Here is a 15,934-nt window from a genome sequence, read left to right on the forward strand (position 1 = left end):
AATTGATTAGAATTACAATTTTTAAACTTAGATCCCACATGAAGGAATTGCATCAATTTATTACACATATTTTGTGAACTGATTAGAAGTAATTAAATAAACTCAAAATATGACCACTTTTGCAGATTACAAAACATCTTTGTGAGGTGTGTCTACCGGTACAATTAGAAGGAATCAAATATATTGAAAACACGTTCTCTTTTGTGGAATAGGAAACTATGCGGCGGTCGCTATGGAAATACGAATGAATTAATTATGAAGATATCTTATTCTTATGATGGCATTTTAGACCGATGGAAAAATCGCCCATTCAAAAGAATAGAATAATTTTCACTTTTACGCTAAAATATGAGAATAATAATTTTTCTCTATTCAACGCTTATTATCGGGAATAGTATTTTTTTTATTACTTGGAACCAGCCCCGTGCCACTTAAAGCTAAAAGTAGAATGGCTCTTGACCAGACAAAAATTAATACGCGAGCGCAGTGCTATTTCTCTTTAGGGTCGACTTGATACAAAATGCATGGTGAAAATGAGAAAAATTATATTTTTCAACGGTTCTACTGTGTTTTTCTTCGCTTTTCTCTGAAAGAATAAAGTTAAAGAGTTTCATCATCTAATAAGGAAAAATAAATGACAAAATAGAAAAAGATTTGCTATTATTTTCTAAACAAAACCCTTTAAAAATTAATTTTATTCCTATTCACTTGAATTAGTTATATGCAAACCTTACAGAATTTGTTACAAATGATAAATAATGTTTATAAATATAGCAGAATAAATAATACAAACAAAATTAATAGGGTTACAACTAATTTTTTTTTTTTTAATTTCCCGCCATTTTAAATGTCTTTATTCTTATCTATTTTAAAATTTGTACGCTATTTTGTCATTCATTTTTCCTCATTCGATGCTAAAACCACTAAACTTTATTCTGCCTTCAAGAAATGATCAGTGGGACTCCGATGCTGTTTTGAAGTCGAAAATCGAACGAACCTCTCTTTCTGTGTCCACACGTTAGAAAAAGAAGTCCGTTCGATTTTCGACACGGTATGGGATTCCCACTGCAGGTCTCCCATGAAGTGGCACCGGGCTTCTTGGAACTTATTATTCGTTAGTGGCTCGCTAGTGACGGGCTGCATCTAGATTTATAATATCTTTGATTAAACTTTCTGCTAAATGAAAGGCTATGCCTTTTCACGAAGGCCTGTTTTGAATTAATCACGAAATTAATATTTTTCATAGGATTTATTTCTAGGTAGTTTGTTGGTCTGTGGCAAATTTGATTGTTTGATACGAACTGGAAGTCACAAATTAATGCAATAATCAATTCAAAACAGGTCTCCGTGAAAAGGTACCCTTCCTATCAAAGAAAACGTATAAAACTCTCAAGTGTAGAGTTTTCTACACTGATGTAGAAGTGATGTATGTACCCATCCCTGGCGCCATCTCAAGGGCCACGTTACGTAACCTACATTTATTAATTTCGCTATTTTAAAAGTTTCTTTATTAATATTTTGATCATTTTTTATAAAAGCGTCATTTTTTGATAAATTTTATTTATATTTTTTCAATATTAACGACAAATTAGTTATATTTCACCGTACAAGAGCAAAGATATAAACCTAGGTGTCGTACCTCACTAGCGAACCAATAGTAAGATCAAAGAACTAAGAAATATGCTATTGGTTAAAAAGAGATAGAGATCTTTTTAGCTAATAGCATTATTTTAGTTCATGGAAATTAGTATAAACTCACTAGTGAGGTGTCGCATCTATGTATTCTAGACTTGCAGTTGGGTTGGCATCACTGTTATTTCGAATCCTGTTCTCGTCTCGTAACGTTCATAAAAAACACAACATTTTTCAGTTAAAGCAATTTGTTTTGCGCTCGAGGAAAATTATTTTTCAGCTCGAAAATAATAACGATAGAATAAATATCAAAATGGATGGGTTTCAAATGCCAGATATTGATCACCTGGAGATGTCACTGAAGGAAAAAATTTATGATCTTGAGTGGAAAACGGTATAAAGAAATGCACGCAAAACTTTAAAAGTTTGAGATTTTTACAGTTTTCTGAAATGAAATTTGGAGATTATTTCGCAAACGCTTAGATTTATTAATTGTGTAGAAACTTTTTTTAAAAGAATAACTTTTCAATTTAGTAGGAAGTACGAGTGTCGCCTTTTTTTAAATTATTTAATTTTAAATTCGAAAAAATTACAAAAATAATTAATCAAGGCTCAAAATATTGCGCAGTTTAATGTTGACTTAAAATAGTATTATTTAGTCTATAAATTATGAAAATTCCTGTTTATATATTGCTAGGCTTCATAGCATTTCCAAAAAAATACAATTATTTCCCCCTTTTTTTTATCTTTTTCAGTTTTTCTCGGGTTTCAACACATTTAAAAATTCAACAATTTGTTGGTCAATTAAAGAAAATTTTCAAACATTAAAAAAAACATATCAAAATATTTCAAAGTTTTTAAAATATTTGAGAAAATAATTCAAAGATTTCAAAATATTTTACAAAGATTGCTAAGAGTTAAAAGATTTTACAATGCTTTTAAAATTTTCATAATGTTTTTAATGAATTAATAAACAAATTTATAAAGACTTTAAAGATTTCACGAAGATTTCAAAGATTTGACTATGCTTTCATGTATTTTCAAAAAGATTTTAAACGTTTTAATGATTTCAAAAGGATATCAAAATATTTCACAAAGGTTTCAAAGATTTCAATCATTTTTTCAGGATACTAAAATTTGAAAAATTTCCTCCAAAAAATCAGATTTGACAATGATTTAAAAAACTCGATTATAGCATTATTTATTAAAGTGAAAATGTAACTATACTCTTTTATTAAATTAAAAATTCAACTATTTTGTTATAAATTAACTTTTCTGTTTAAAATTCATATTTTGGATTGAAAATACAATTTCTTTGTAGAAAATTCGTCTTTTTAGCTTGAAGTTAAAGATTCAATAATTTGGTATCAAATCCAACGATTTATTTATAAATTAAATTTTTTTCTGAAGATTCATCATTTTTGGTCAAAAATTAATTTATTTTGTAAACAAATTGTCTTTTGATTTTGAAATTCAGAAATTTTGTAAAAATCCCACCATTTAGCTATAAAATAAATTTTTTGTTGAAAATTGATATTTTTTGATTGAAAATTCAATTATTTCATAGAAAATTTTTCCATATGGTTTAAAAATGTATTTTTTTGTAGAATTTTTTTTTGTTGAATTCAACTGTTTTTTTTTTTACATAAAATGAATATCTTCTTGGGCTTATTATATCCACTATTATACATTTTTGGCTAAGAATTAATCTTTTTCTTTAAAAATTAAATTACTTTAAAGCTGAACTACTCTGTAAAAATAAATGTTTTGATTGAAGGTTCAACATTTTAGTTGAAAATTTTATGAAAAATTCGTCTTTTTGGCTTGAAGATTCGAAAATTTGATAGAAAATTTACAAAAATTAAATTAACAGAATACTACTATTTTGTAGAACTTGTTGCATTTTTTTGAAATTACGTCTTTTTTAGTTAAAAATTGAACTCTTTGGATAAAAAATTTTTTATTTTGTTGAAAATTCTACTATTTTGTAGAAAATTCGTCTTTATGGTTTGAAAATTGATTTCTTTTGATGAAAATTGTATCTTTCTTGTTTGAAAAACTCACTTATTTGGCTCAAAACTGAACTATTTCGGAAAAAATGAATTTTATGGTCGAAGATTCATCATTTTAGTAAAAAGTTCAAAAATTTGGTGATAATTTAACTTTTCTTTTAAAAATGCATATTTTCGTGTTGAAAATTACACTGATTTGCAAAAAATTTCTTTTTTTTTTGCTTGAAGATTAAATAAATTGGTTCAAAATTCACTTTTTTGTTGAAAATTCATATTCTTGGGTTGAATACTCAACTCTTTTGTAGAAAATTAATCTTTTTGAATTGAATTTCACCTGTTTTAGTGAAAATGCAACAGTAATGATAAAAATTCTTGTATTTTATTGAAATTTCGTCTTTTTGGGTGAAACTTTATTTGCGTTAAAAATAAACCTTTTTGTTTGAAAATTTAACGATTTTGGAAAAAAATTTAACAATTCATTTCAAAATTTCCCTATCTTTCTCTTTAGGCAGAAATATAATCTTTTTTATTAAAAATGCAACTGCGAACTGTTAAATGGTTTGACATCTCAACGACTTTTACAGGTTTTTTATTTTGTCTAAACTTTTTCCCTTTTAAAAAATTTCATGTCTGCATTTTTAATATTTCATCGCTGAATTATTTTTTATTTTCAAGAATATTCTATTTAAAATATTTAACAAAGCTTTCATAAAATTTCAAAATATTTTACAATGGTTTCAAAAATTTCAATTATTTCAAAGATTTGGAAAATTTCACAAAGATTTTAAAATCATTTTGTTTTAATTCACATTCATGGGTTGAAAATTCGCCTTTATGGTTTGAAAATTAATTTCATGGTAGACATTTCATCTTTTTTGGTTGAATTTGACTGTTTTTGTTACATAAAATAAACATTTTTTGGCATGTAAAATGTTAACTATTACATTTATTGTTAAGAATTTATCTTCTTTCTTTGAAAATTCAATTACTTGGTTTAAAGTTGAACTAATTAGTAAAAAATATTTTAAATGCTTTAGGTTTCACTATTTTAGTTAAAAGTTCAACCATTTCGTTGTCAATTAATTTTTCTATTAAAAATTGACTTTTTTCTTAAAATTCCATGCTTTAGAGTTAAAAATTCAACTGTTTTGTAGAAAATTTTTCTTTTTGATTTGAAGATTCAAAAATTTGGTTAAAAGCTTACATCTTTGTTAGAAATTCACTTTCTTGCGTTAAATATTCACTTATTTTATAGAAAATCATTCTTTTTGGTTAAAATGTCTTCTTTTTTGGTAAAAAATGTAACTAGTTAGCTGAAAAATCATGTAATTTGTTAAAATTTCTACTGTTTTGTAGAAAATTCTTCATTATTGTTCAAATTTCATCTTTTTGTTTAAAAATGAAACTTTTTGGTTGAAAAATTGTATTTTTTGTTTAAATCAAACTGTCTTTAATTTAATTAAAGTCCATTTTAGTTAAAATATTCACTATTAAATTTTTCTTTGGGAATTTATCATTTTTTGTTAAAAATTCAATTACTTGGTTCACATGCTTCGTTAAAAGTTAATTTTTGTTGTAATAATTATTTAATTAAAAATTCACGTCTTTGATTAAAATTTGAACCATTTTTATCTCTAAAACTTGAATATTCAATTTTTTGTTGATAATTCATGTATTTTGTTGAAAATTCGTCATTTTGGTAGAAAAATAATCTTCTTGATCGAAAATTTAACAATTTTATGTTTATTTTCTTATTATTTATATATTTTATTCATTTTATAAGATAAAATAAACTGTTTTACGAGATTTATATTTTATTTGCTCATTTTGTTTTTTCTTATTCAACAATGTGACCTTCAGTTAAAAATGCATATTTCCGGATAGAAAATTCAACTAATTTGTAACGAACTGAAAAATTTTTCTTGGTTAAAAATTTAGCTATTTTGTTAAAAATTAGTTTCTTTGGTTTTAAATTGATTTTGTCAACTGAATATTTAGCAATTCCAGTTTTGGATTAAAATTGATCTTTTTTTGGTTGAAAATTTAACGATTTGGTTGAAAAGGCATTTAGTTGTTGTTGAAAATTCATCTATATTGTTGAAAATACAATATTTCTACTTGAAATTTTACGAATTTCGAATGTTCACAATTTAATTTACAAAACGTGCGTAGACCAAAATATAAAACATGTTAGGACCTTAAATTTCAGGTCTTAACATGTTGTTAATAACAACATTCAAAACAATATATTTTTACATCCTCCATACATTTTAGAGCTCGCATGTCACCGTCATGCGTGCGACCTTCACACGTGCGAGCAATATGCGTCGCAATTGACTGCGCATATGTCTGCTCGGGTGATGGCGCAGCATTCGGGACAATCCGCATGCGTGCGAGTCAATAAGCCGTCATTGTATGCGCACATTGTGATCTGGGAACTAATAAACTTTCTAGGATGCATTGGAAAAAATTCAGGCTGAATTAAACCAAAATCGCCAAATTCTCTACGATGAACGAATGCTTCTGAACCAAGAACGCAGACGAGTTCGAGAACTAGAACTACAATTGAAAAGCTCCCAGGAAATAATTGAGTTACTTGAAACAGAAAAAGTTAAGTATCAGCAGGAGAAAATTCAATTGCAAGTCAATTGCGACACAGCATCAAAGGAAAGAGACTCTCTTCTAAATCAAGCTCGTAACGCCAAAGTAGAGAACATATTGCTCAATTCCAAAATTCAGCAGCTGGAAGAAGAAATTGTCAAAAAAGAATGTTTTGGCAATGTTGTCGCAACAAGTCTCAATCAATTAAAAGAAGAAATGACAAAACTCAGCCAAAATCTACAGAGGTAATGAAAAATTTTACCTAATACCTAAAATATAGCAAAGAAAGTGGATTTTTTGTACACGGAGAAAAGTTTGGTAAAACCGTTGACCGTACACAGTGAACAGCGCCACTTCTATTTAGTAGAACGGCTCCACTGATTCGGGAGAACCATTACCCTGAAAAAGCCGAATCGTTTGATCAACAGTATAGACGAGACATTCTGCACACGCGGCACTTGCGAAACAGTTCCGCGCTTGCGCAGTTTAGAAAAATATAGCACTCAATTCTTGGAGCGACTGATCTCCGTAAGTTTAGGGTAACCAGTGCCCCAAATCTGGAGCGGACGCCACACCAAACCGAAGTGCAGCGACTCTCTCACAACTAGCCGAACGGTTTTACCAAAAAACTCTCCGTGTAAGGAAGGAAAAATAACTTTTGAGTTTTAACATGTGATTGAGTTTATTTACATCGTAAGAGGCAAAAAACTTGCTTGTATATTGTTAAGGGGCCGTAATTAAATTACGTAACGGATAAAAGGCCTCTCTAAGGCTCCCCTTCCCCCCTCCATCTTACTGTACGTAATTTTTAGATTCCGTAAATGTTTTGTTAGTTATTGCTATTATTATTATTGCTTTTAGTAGAGTTAGGCTTTTATGAGCAGGACAAAACAGTAGTTCAGATACAAATTAAAAATTTTCATATTTTGAATTTATTTTAAACAAAAAAATGTCTTTTCTACTATAAAAGATGGCTTTTTAACAAAATACTTGAATTCAATTGAAAAATTAATATTTGATCAAAAAAGGCTTTTTGACTAAACAAGTAAATTTTGAACGAAAGAAATAAATCTTCAATCAAAAAAATTAATTTTTAACAATGCAGTTTAACTTTTACACAATTGGCTCAATTTTCAATTAAAAGAGATTAATTTCAAACAAAATAGTTCAGCTTTTAACCAGTGACTGAATTTTCAACTAAAAATATCAATCTAAAAAAAGTGACATCTTAACAAAGTGATTCAACCAAACCTTTAAAAAGTAATAAATAATTGAATAAGAATAATAATTTTTAAATAAAAGTTTTTATGCAAAATAATTTTGATATCAACATTTTTTTCGAATAAAACAAAACAAAATTTTTTAATAATTTTTAACCAAAAAGTTTCATAAAAAAAAAGAAATCTCTACTAAAAAAAAAAAGAATTTTTGTAATCAAAAAGATATATTTTTTAATCAAAAAGATAAATTTTCAAAAAAATAGTTGAGTATTCTCTTAAAAAAGATTCAAGTTGAATTTTCATGATAAAATATAAAATTTTAAACACAAAAATAAGTTTCTACAAAAAAAAAATTGATTTTCAATCCAAAAACATGATTTTTTTTAACCAATAAGGATGACTTTTAAACCAGATTGTTGAATTATCTACCAAATACCTGCATTTAGATCCAAATAAGATTAAATTTCTCTTCAAACAAATGGATTTTTACTTGAGAAAATCTAAATTGTTGAATTTTCATCCAAAAAAGATTCTAGTTCTCTTTTTAACACCAAAATATTAAATTTAAACACAAAGTAAATTTTCTTCGAAATAATTAAATTTTCAACCAGAAAATGTGAAATTTCAACAAAATTGTTAAATTTTCACCCAAACCAATTTTTTCATTTTCTGCCTAACAGTTGCAATTTTGTAAAACAAAAATAAAAATTCTACTAACATAGATAAATTTTTAAATAAAAAAGACAAATTTTCAACAACAAAAAGTAGAATTTTTATCCAAAAAGATTTCAATTGACTTTTCAATACAATAATGGGAATTTTAAATAAAATATAAAATTTCTAGAAAATAAAATTATTATTTAACAAAACAGTTTCATTTTTATCCAAGAAAGATGCCATATTTCTACTAAAGATCAACTTTTAAATCAGAAAGACAAATTTTCAGAAAATGTTTAATCCAAAGAGGATTTAAGGTTATTTATCAGCAAAAAAAAAGAATTTTAAACAAAAGAGTAATTTTCTACGAAAATAGCTGAATTTTTAACCTAAGATGAATTTTTAACACAACAGTTTAATTCGCAACAAAAAAGGGTGTTTTTTCAAGAAAGTTGTCGAATTTTCAATCAAATAAAACAATTTATAACTAAAAAGCTAATTTTCAGGAAAAAGTTTTTGCGAATTTTCAAAAACTACGTACATGAGTCCAGATCCCCCTACCGTGAAAAATCGTAACAAAATGGCTTGACCCCCCCCTCCTCCTTTGGCTGTTACGTAATTTAAGTACAATCCCTAAGGACTCACTCCATAAATATATTTCGAGATTAAAAACTTAATTAAACATTAGAGCTTAATATTGAAATCAAAAGTTTCCTTCGCCTTTTTTTCTAAGCACACAAAAGATAAATAAATTCCACTTAACAGAAAAGTTAATAAAGATCACACTTGTTAGTTACAATGGGGAAAAAATTAGATAAAAGATATTTTTATTATTTAGGAGCTCATTAACAACTTCCAAGAAGAAATAATTTTTTATTGAATAAGAAAACTTTTTTTCTTAATAAAGTTTGAATATGGCTCCGGTTCGCGGCATTTTTCGCCAAACGCATAGATTGGATACATCTGTGTAACGTCATTCTTCGCGGGAAAATTCAAACCATTCCATACAGGCTCGCATTTAATGTCAGAAACAAGTGTACAGTTTTTGGCACAACACACTTCTTGACCAATAATTTACCTTATTTAGGGAATTCGCTGAGCACCAATCTCATTCTTTGTTTATATCTTTGTGCTGCTTGATTCGGCTCTTATTTTCTACTTCTCATTTTTAGGCACTTATAGTTTAGTTTTGATAATCAGAATCAGCTGCCAAGTAGAAAGCCGCGACGGCCGCGCAACCTTATTAGTCCAAATTTTGAAAAGTAACATGGCGGCTAAAGTAAACTGATTGGTGCTCAGTTGTATCGTAATGACGTCACATCTGTTCGAATCTGACCAGTAACAATAATGTGAGTGGGACGCATATATTGGCATTAAGAAAAACGTACATTTCAATACCTACTAGTTGCATTTTTCTCCAAAAAATAATTAAATCGCGTTGACCGGCATTGCGTGGCAGAAAATTTATCGGTTCGCCGAGTAGCATTGAATGACATAAACTCATAGGCATTAAAAGAAAATCACTTTAGTGCCTTCAAGTTTAGGCGCATTAAAAATGATTGGAACGAAACGAGTTTCATACATTAAAGCGCATTCAATGGCATTTCGGACAAAAATAAAATTGCTGCGCATTTAAAGGCATTGAAATAATTTTTTTTTCAATGTCAGTCTATGTATTCCGATCAGCCCCTTCTTACCGGGATTAGAAACCTAAACAAAATTTTCTGTTTTCCCTAACGTTATTCACAGCTTGAATCATCTAAAAATATGTTTATCTCATTTCATGCAACATCCCAATTAATTATTATTTCTCTGTTTTAATGAAAAAAATTTAGTAACTTCTCGAAGCTGGAACGGGAGCAAGAGTTGCTGCGGCAGTCGGTGAAAGTCACGACAAAGTTTAATCAGCGTTTGATTGTGATGGGCATGTGTGCGCACATCGAGCATCGAAAGCAGAGTGAAGCGCTAAAAGAATTGCGAACCAAATTTTTAATGAAAGAGGTGGAGAAGATGGATAAGACTGATAAGATTGAAAGCTCGTCTGATATAGTTCCCAAGGTTAATAAATTTCTGTTGCATTCTATCAAAACATTTTACAATAAAACTCAATTAAAAGAAATCTGTGTAAAGCGAGTATGGTTTCCTCGCTTTCCTGCGTACTTTTATGAAGCAAGATAGGTTTTTCTGGTTGGTTCTTTAACGTCCTAGGCCAATAAAGTCTACCTTGTGATCCTATGCGCATGCGCTATTTCGCTGCATGCGCACTATGGGGATTTGTTCGGGTCTGAGTTCCGCAAAATTTTGAATTTAATAAATGGAAAACTGGCTTTTTTATACAAATTATTAATAAAAATGTATAGTTCATTTTTTAAACAAAGTAAAAGAGTGAGTCATCCAGTTTAAAAAGAAAAGATTGAATTTTTTAATTCCTGGTCATTTTTTATTACGAAGTTCTGAGTTTTATAAATATGACATTATCGTCCACTGAAAAAATTCAAAGTAGAAAAGTAGTAAAATTTTCAACTAATTAAGATAGATTTCGAACTAAAAATGAAATAGTTTATTTTCTACCAAAAAGATGGGTTTTCGAACAAGAAGATTAAATTTAAACTACAAAGACAAATTTTCAAAAAAATACATAAATTTCCAACTAAATATTTGAAGTTCTAACTAGAAAAAAGCAAATTTTCAAGCAAAATAAAACGAATTTGCAACAAGATTGTTCAATTTAAAAAATAATTTTAAAACCAAAAAGAGGCGATTTGAACAAACTACATAAATTTTCAACCAAAAAGAGACTAATTTTTAACCAAAATTTTCTCCGAGTTTTTTACTTCACAAAAATGTTTTTTTGTGTTTATAAAAAATAGAAATTTTTAGAAAACATGTACTTTCAAACGTTCTTTCAGTAAACAATAATGTTATATTTGTGAAATTCAGAACTAAGCAAGAAAAACAGGCCGTACTCAAAATATTAATTTTTTTTCTTTTCAAACTGAATGACTGACTCTTTGTCTCTATTTCACGAATAAATGATACACTTTTATTAATATTTTGTATAAAAAAGCTATTTTTTACCTTAAACATGCGACGTAATTTAATGGCAAAACTTAAATACCATACTCTTATTACAAAAATTTCATTTTTTCCGAGGAGGCAAATTCTTTTTACGATCGAGCGTGATATTGCAATAAATCAGCTGCGCCTCGTTATTGCAAACTATTACTCGACCGTAAAAATACTTTGCCTCCTTGACAGACTATATATTATTTTAAGAAACTCCACTGATCGAATATTTTTTCGACTTCGCTTGGGTCACGACAGCAACTCAATTGGTTTCTGTTAGCGCGCGTATTTTAAATGATATAAATATTCAAATTTTACACCGGCACACAAAAAAGTGGTCTGTTCGACAGACTGCAATAGCATATCTATATGTTTTTGGGGTCGCTGAATTCCAATCCGGTGTCCAAATAACCAAGTTGTCTCGTATCTTTCTGAAAAATGAAAAAATAGACAAAAACAGCGATTATTCAGGTATATTTTTGCAAAAAAAAAAATATTTTTTTCTCGCCCGGTAGACTTAACCAACATATTTATGTCTTTTGGGTCGCTGAATTCGATTCTGAGGCCCTAATAACCAATTTGGCTCATACTTTTTCGAAAATCGCAAAAATAGACGTAAAATCGGCGAATACAGCTATAGTTCTTGTATACTTTTGCAGCAAAAAAATTTGTCATGTCCAGTGGTCTAAATCAGCATGTCCTTATGTTTTGGGGGTCGCTCAATCCGAATCCGGGGTCAAAATAACCCATTGGTTCATTTCGTGCATATCTCTGCAAGAAATAAATATATATCTTCATCCCCGGTGGACTTATCCAGCATATCCTTATGTTTTTGGGGTCACTGATTCTGAATCCAGGGTTAAAATAACGCAGTTGGCTCATATTGTACCGAAAAACGCAATGTTAATACAGAAGTGAACATACCAGACAATGAAAAGAATAAAGTTCCTAAGCTATTTACGTCTGAATAATTGAATGATTTATCGCGAGATCTCGGTCTCCCTAAGGATGCTTCAGAGTATCTTGCTTCCGTTTTGAAAAAGAAGAACTTATTAGCTAAAGGAGTTAAATCAAGTTGCTACAGAAATAGGGAAAAAGAGTTTAGACAGTTTTTTACTTCTGAAGAAAATGATCATGGAAAATTAGTCTATTGTAAAAACATTGCCGGATTAATCGAAAAAATGACACCTGAACTGTATAGACCGGAAAATTGGCGGCTATTCATTGACTCTTGTAAGCGCAGTCTAAAAGCAGTCTTATTGCATAATACTAATGTTTACGCTCCAATTCCAATTGCACATTCTACGGAACTGAAAGAGCATTACAGTAACTTAAAATTTGTTCTGGAAAAAATCAATTACTAAACATATAAGTGGAAAATTTGAGGGGATCTCAAAATTCTTGGAATCGTTTTAGGACAGCAATCAGGGTATACAAAAACACCTTGTTACTTTTGCTTATAGGACAGTCGAGATCGCGTTCGTCATTACAAAAAAAAAGATGGCCAAAAAGAACATCGTTTGAGAAAGGACAAAAAAATATAATTGAAGATACTCTAGTTGACCCAAAAGAAGTTTTGATTCCACCCCTTCATATAAAGCTGGGTCTTATGAAACAGTTTGTCAAAGCGCTTGTAAAAGATGGCGATTGCTATGCGTATTTGGAAGATCAATTTCCACAACTTTCCGAAGCAAAATTAAAAGAAGGGATCTTCGATGGACCGCAGATAAGAAAAATGTTGCAGGATCCAGAATTCATTACAAAAATGTCTGGCACTGAAAAAGATGCCTGGCTTAGTTTTAAATAAGTTTCCAGACAACCTGGAAGACTTTAGTGAAGAACGAGGCGAACGTTTTCACAAAGATATAAAAGAGATGGAGAGACGATATCAGGGATGTTGGGATATCAACATGATGGCTGACTACTGGTGGAGTTTAAAACGAGATCAAGTCAATCAAGGTACCAAACGAAAGCGAAACCCACTACGTAGGTCTTTTGAGGACAAAAGGGTTCGATACAAGCGATATAAAGAAAAATAAAAGAACCCTATAAGGGTGAGAGGCAAGGGGACTCACGGTAATAAAGCACCCCAAAGGGGACAGAATTTACTATGTCCCCGTCGTTGTTCCTGGATAACGCTAAAAGTAAATAAAACTTATTTACAAAAAATCCTACTATTGCCATGCAAGGAGAATAACGCAAATTAAAAACCACGAAACGTGAGACGCAAAGGGAATCTACAGTGAACGACAATCCCAGTCGAGGAAGGTAAAGGTTAAAAGGTTTTCGTCGATTTTATGTCTAATTTTGAGTTTTTCGATAAAATATGAGCCAACTGGGTTATTTGGGCCTCAGATTCGAATTCAGAGACCCAAAAGACATATAAATATGTTGGTAAAGTCCACCGGGCGAGAAAATATATTTTTTTTTTTTGCAAAAATATACCTGAAAATCGCTGTATTCGCTGATTTTACGTCAATTTTTGCGATTTTCGAAAAAGTATGAGCCAAACTGGTTATTTGGGCCTCAGATTCGAATTCAGAGACCCAAAAGACATAAATATGTTGGTTAAGTCCACCGGGCGAGAAAAAATCTTTTTTTTTTGCAAAAATATACCTGAAAAATCGCTGCTTTTGTCGATTTTACGTCTGTTTTTTCGTTTTTCAGAAAAGTACGAGCCAACTTGGTTATTTGAACACCGGATTCGAATTCAGCGACCCCAAAAACATATAGATATGCTAGTGTAGTCTGTCGGACAGACCAATTTTTTTTGTGTGCCGGTGTTATTAGGAAATGCATGAGAAGTAATTTTGTGATCCTGAATAGAATTCATAAAGTTTTTTTTTTCATTAAAATGGCAATATTTTTTATCTGTCACTCCAAAATATTATTTTAATATTAACAAATTACTTTTTATGCATTTTCCAATCATTATTTATTATGAATATTAAATTTTAATATTCATACAATTCAAAATCAGCGCGCCGACAGTAACCAATCCGGGAGTACCAGTGCGACGCAAGCGCAGTTCAAAAAGTTCTCAAAATTGGGAGCACTGACTTGTCCCTTTAAACTAACCTTAAATAAGCGACGTAATTTAATGAAACTCTAATCATTTCATCTGAAAAAATATTTCTTTTGATACAATTGAAGAGATAACTTTGAAACGTGCTTAATAAGGCAAAGTTTTTTTTTACATTTGCACGTCTTTGCACTAATTTAGATGCGTGTCTTTCTTGCAAACTCATGCTCGACCGTCATAATATTTTGCCTCCATTAAGGAGAGAAATTTTAAGAGATTAATTCATGAAACTCCTCCTTGCCTTATTCTAGAAAGGGTTCCGAAATCTTAGTTCTTTCGCCAAAGCTATAATAACCAGATAAAGGAGCAGTTCCGTGAATTAATCTCTTGAAAATTCTCTCCTTTTTGGCACACAATATTTTATTTTAACCCTCACACCACAAGGTGAGACAGAGTCTCATTTACCACAAGATGGGGTGTCTCCACAACCCAATCATTTTGAAACACATTACGAATGATGTATGGTATAATATTCTTTCTAAAGTATTTCACAAAATTATACAATTATTCAAATGACTTTTTCAATAATTGTCTGCTAAATTATAACGAGAAAATTCCATTTCTTGGATTTCTTTCAGTTATAGGAAACACAAAGGCTATTTACACAGTCCGTAACACATATTTCATAAAGGATAATAAATGATTAAGTAACTTCTTACAGTAACGTTAATAACATAATGACCAAAAAAATGCAATTTCATAAACATCAGCATAAAAAGATACTTAAAAACATGAAACAGATACGTATCACATATTCCAAATAGCACAGTAAAAATTCATATTATCGCTTCTCTAAACATCTGTAGCATGACTTAGTGAACCTCATCCATTTCCACGTACAGAGGACAACTGAAGAGGAGGCTATTGAGATCCATACCCCCCCTGGGACGCTTTAGGCCTAGCTCATGCGCGAAAATAGGGCCTTGGGGTGTCTAAACACCCCATCTTGTGATGTGAGGGTTAAGAAACACCAATCATTTAACCTGATAAAATATTTCTTTTGATGCAATTGAAGAGATTACTTTCAAACGTGCTCAATGAGTCTGTTTTTTACGCTTGCTCGTATTTGCAATAACTCAGTTGTCCCTCTTTCTTGCAAATTGACACTCAAGCGTAGAAATATTTAGCCTCCTTGGCGCAAAATACATTATTTAAAAAATTTGTAATCATTTCACCTAATAAAATATTTCTTTCGATACAATTGAAGAGATTACTTTGAAACGTGCCTAATAAGGCAAAGTTTTTTTTTTACAGTTGCGCGTGTTTGTACTAACTTAGCTGTGTGCCGTGCTTGCAAATTTATGCTCGACCGTAAAAATACTTTGCCTCCTTGGCGCGCAAAATATTATTTAAATATATCATTTCATCTAATAAAATGTTTTTTTTTTCGATACAATTGAAGAGATTACTTGATGTCCTTCATCAAAATTTTGCAAAATTACGATCGATCGCAAAAAAGACTACTTTTCACCTCCTTGGCGCAAAATAAACAATAAATCAATCAATATAAATCTTAAAATTCAAGATTCAAGCCATTCTAGCCGAGGTGAATAAATCGGAGAGCGAGGAAGATCTGGAGCTGAATAGACGGTTGGAGGCAATCATTGAGGATTTACGAAACGCAGACGAGGAATAGGATCGTTAGAATAATTAATAGACACAGA

General features: G+C 30.1%; 1 protein-coding gene across 1 annotated transcript; it reads left to right on the top strand.

Moving 5' to 3' along the window:
* The first annotated feature begins 1,945 nt into the window (after positions 1-1,945).
* On the top strand, positions 1,946-15,906 carry LOC117173923 (rab11 family-interacting protein 4-like). The gene is made up of 4 exons (XM_033362570.1): positions 1,946-2,026; positions 6,099-6,490; positions 9,958-10,180; positions 15,796-15,906. The coding sequence occupies exons 1-4, from the start codon at positions 1,946-1,948 to the stop codon at positions 15,904-15,906; spliced, it is 807 nt and encodes a 268-aa protein (XP_033218461.1).
* Positions 15,907-15,934: the final 28 nt, after the last annotated feature.

Source organism: Belonocnema kinseyi, chromosome 5 (assembly GCF_010883055.1).
Source record: "Belonocnema kinseyi isolate 2016_QV_RU_SX_M_011 chromosome 5, B_treatae_v1, whole genome shotgun sequence".
NCBI lineage: Eukaryota > Metazoa > Arthropoda > Insecta > Hymenoptera > Cynipidae > Belonocnema > Belonocnema kinseyi.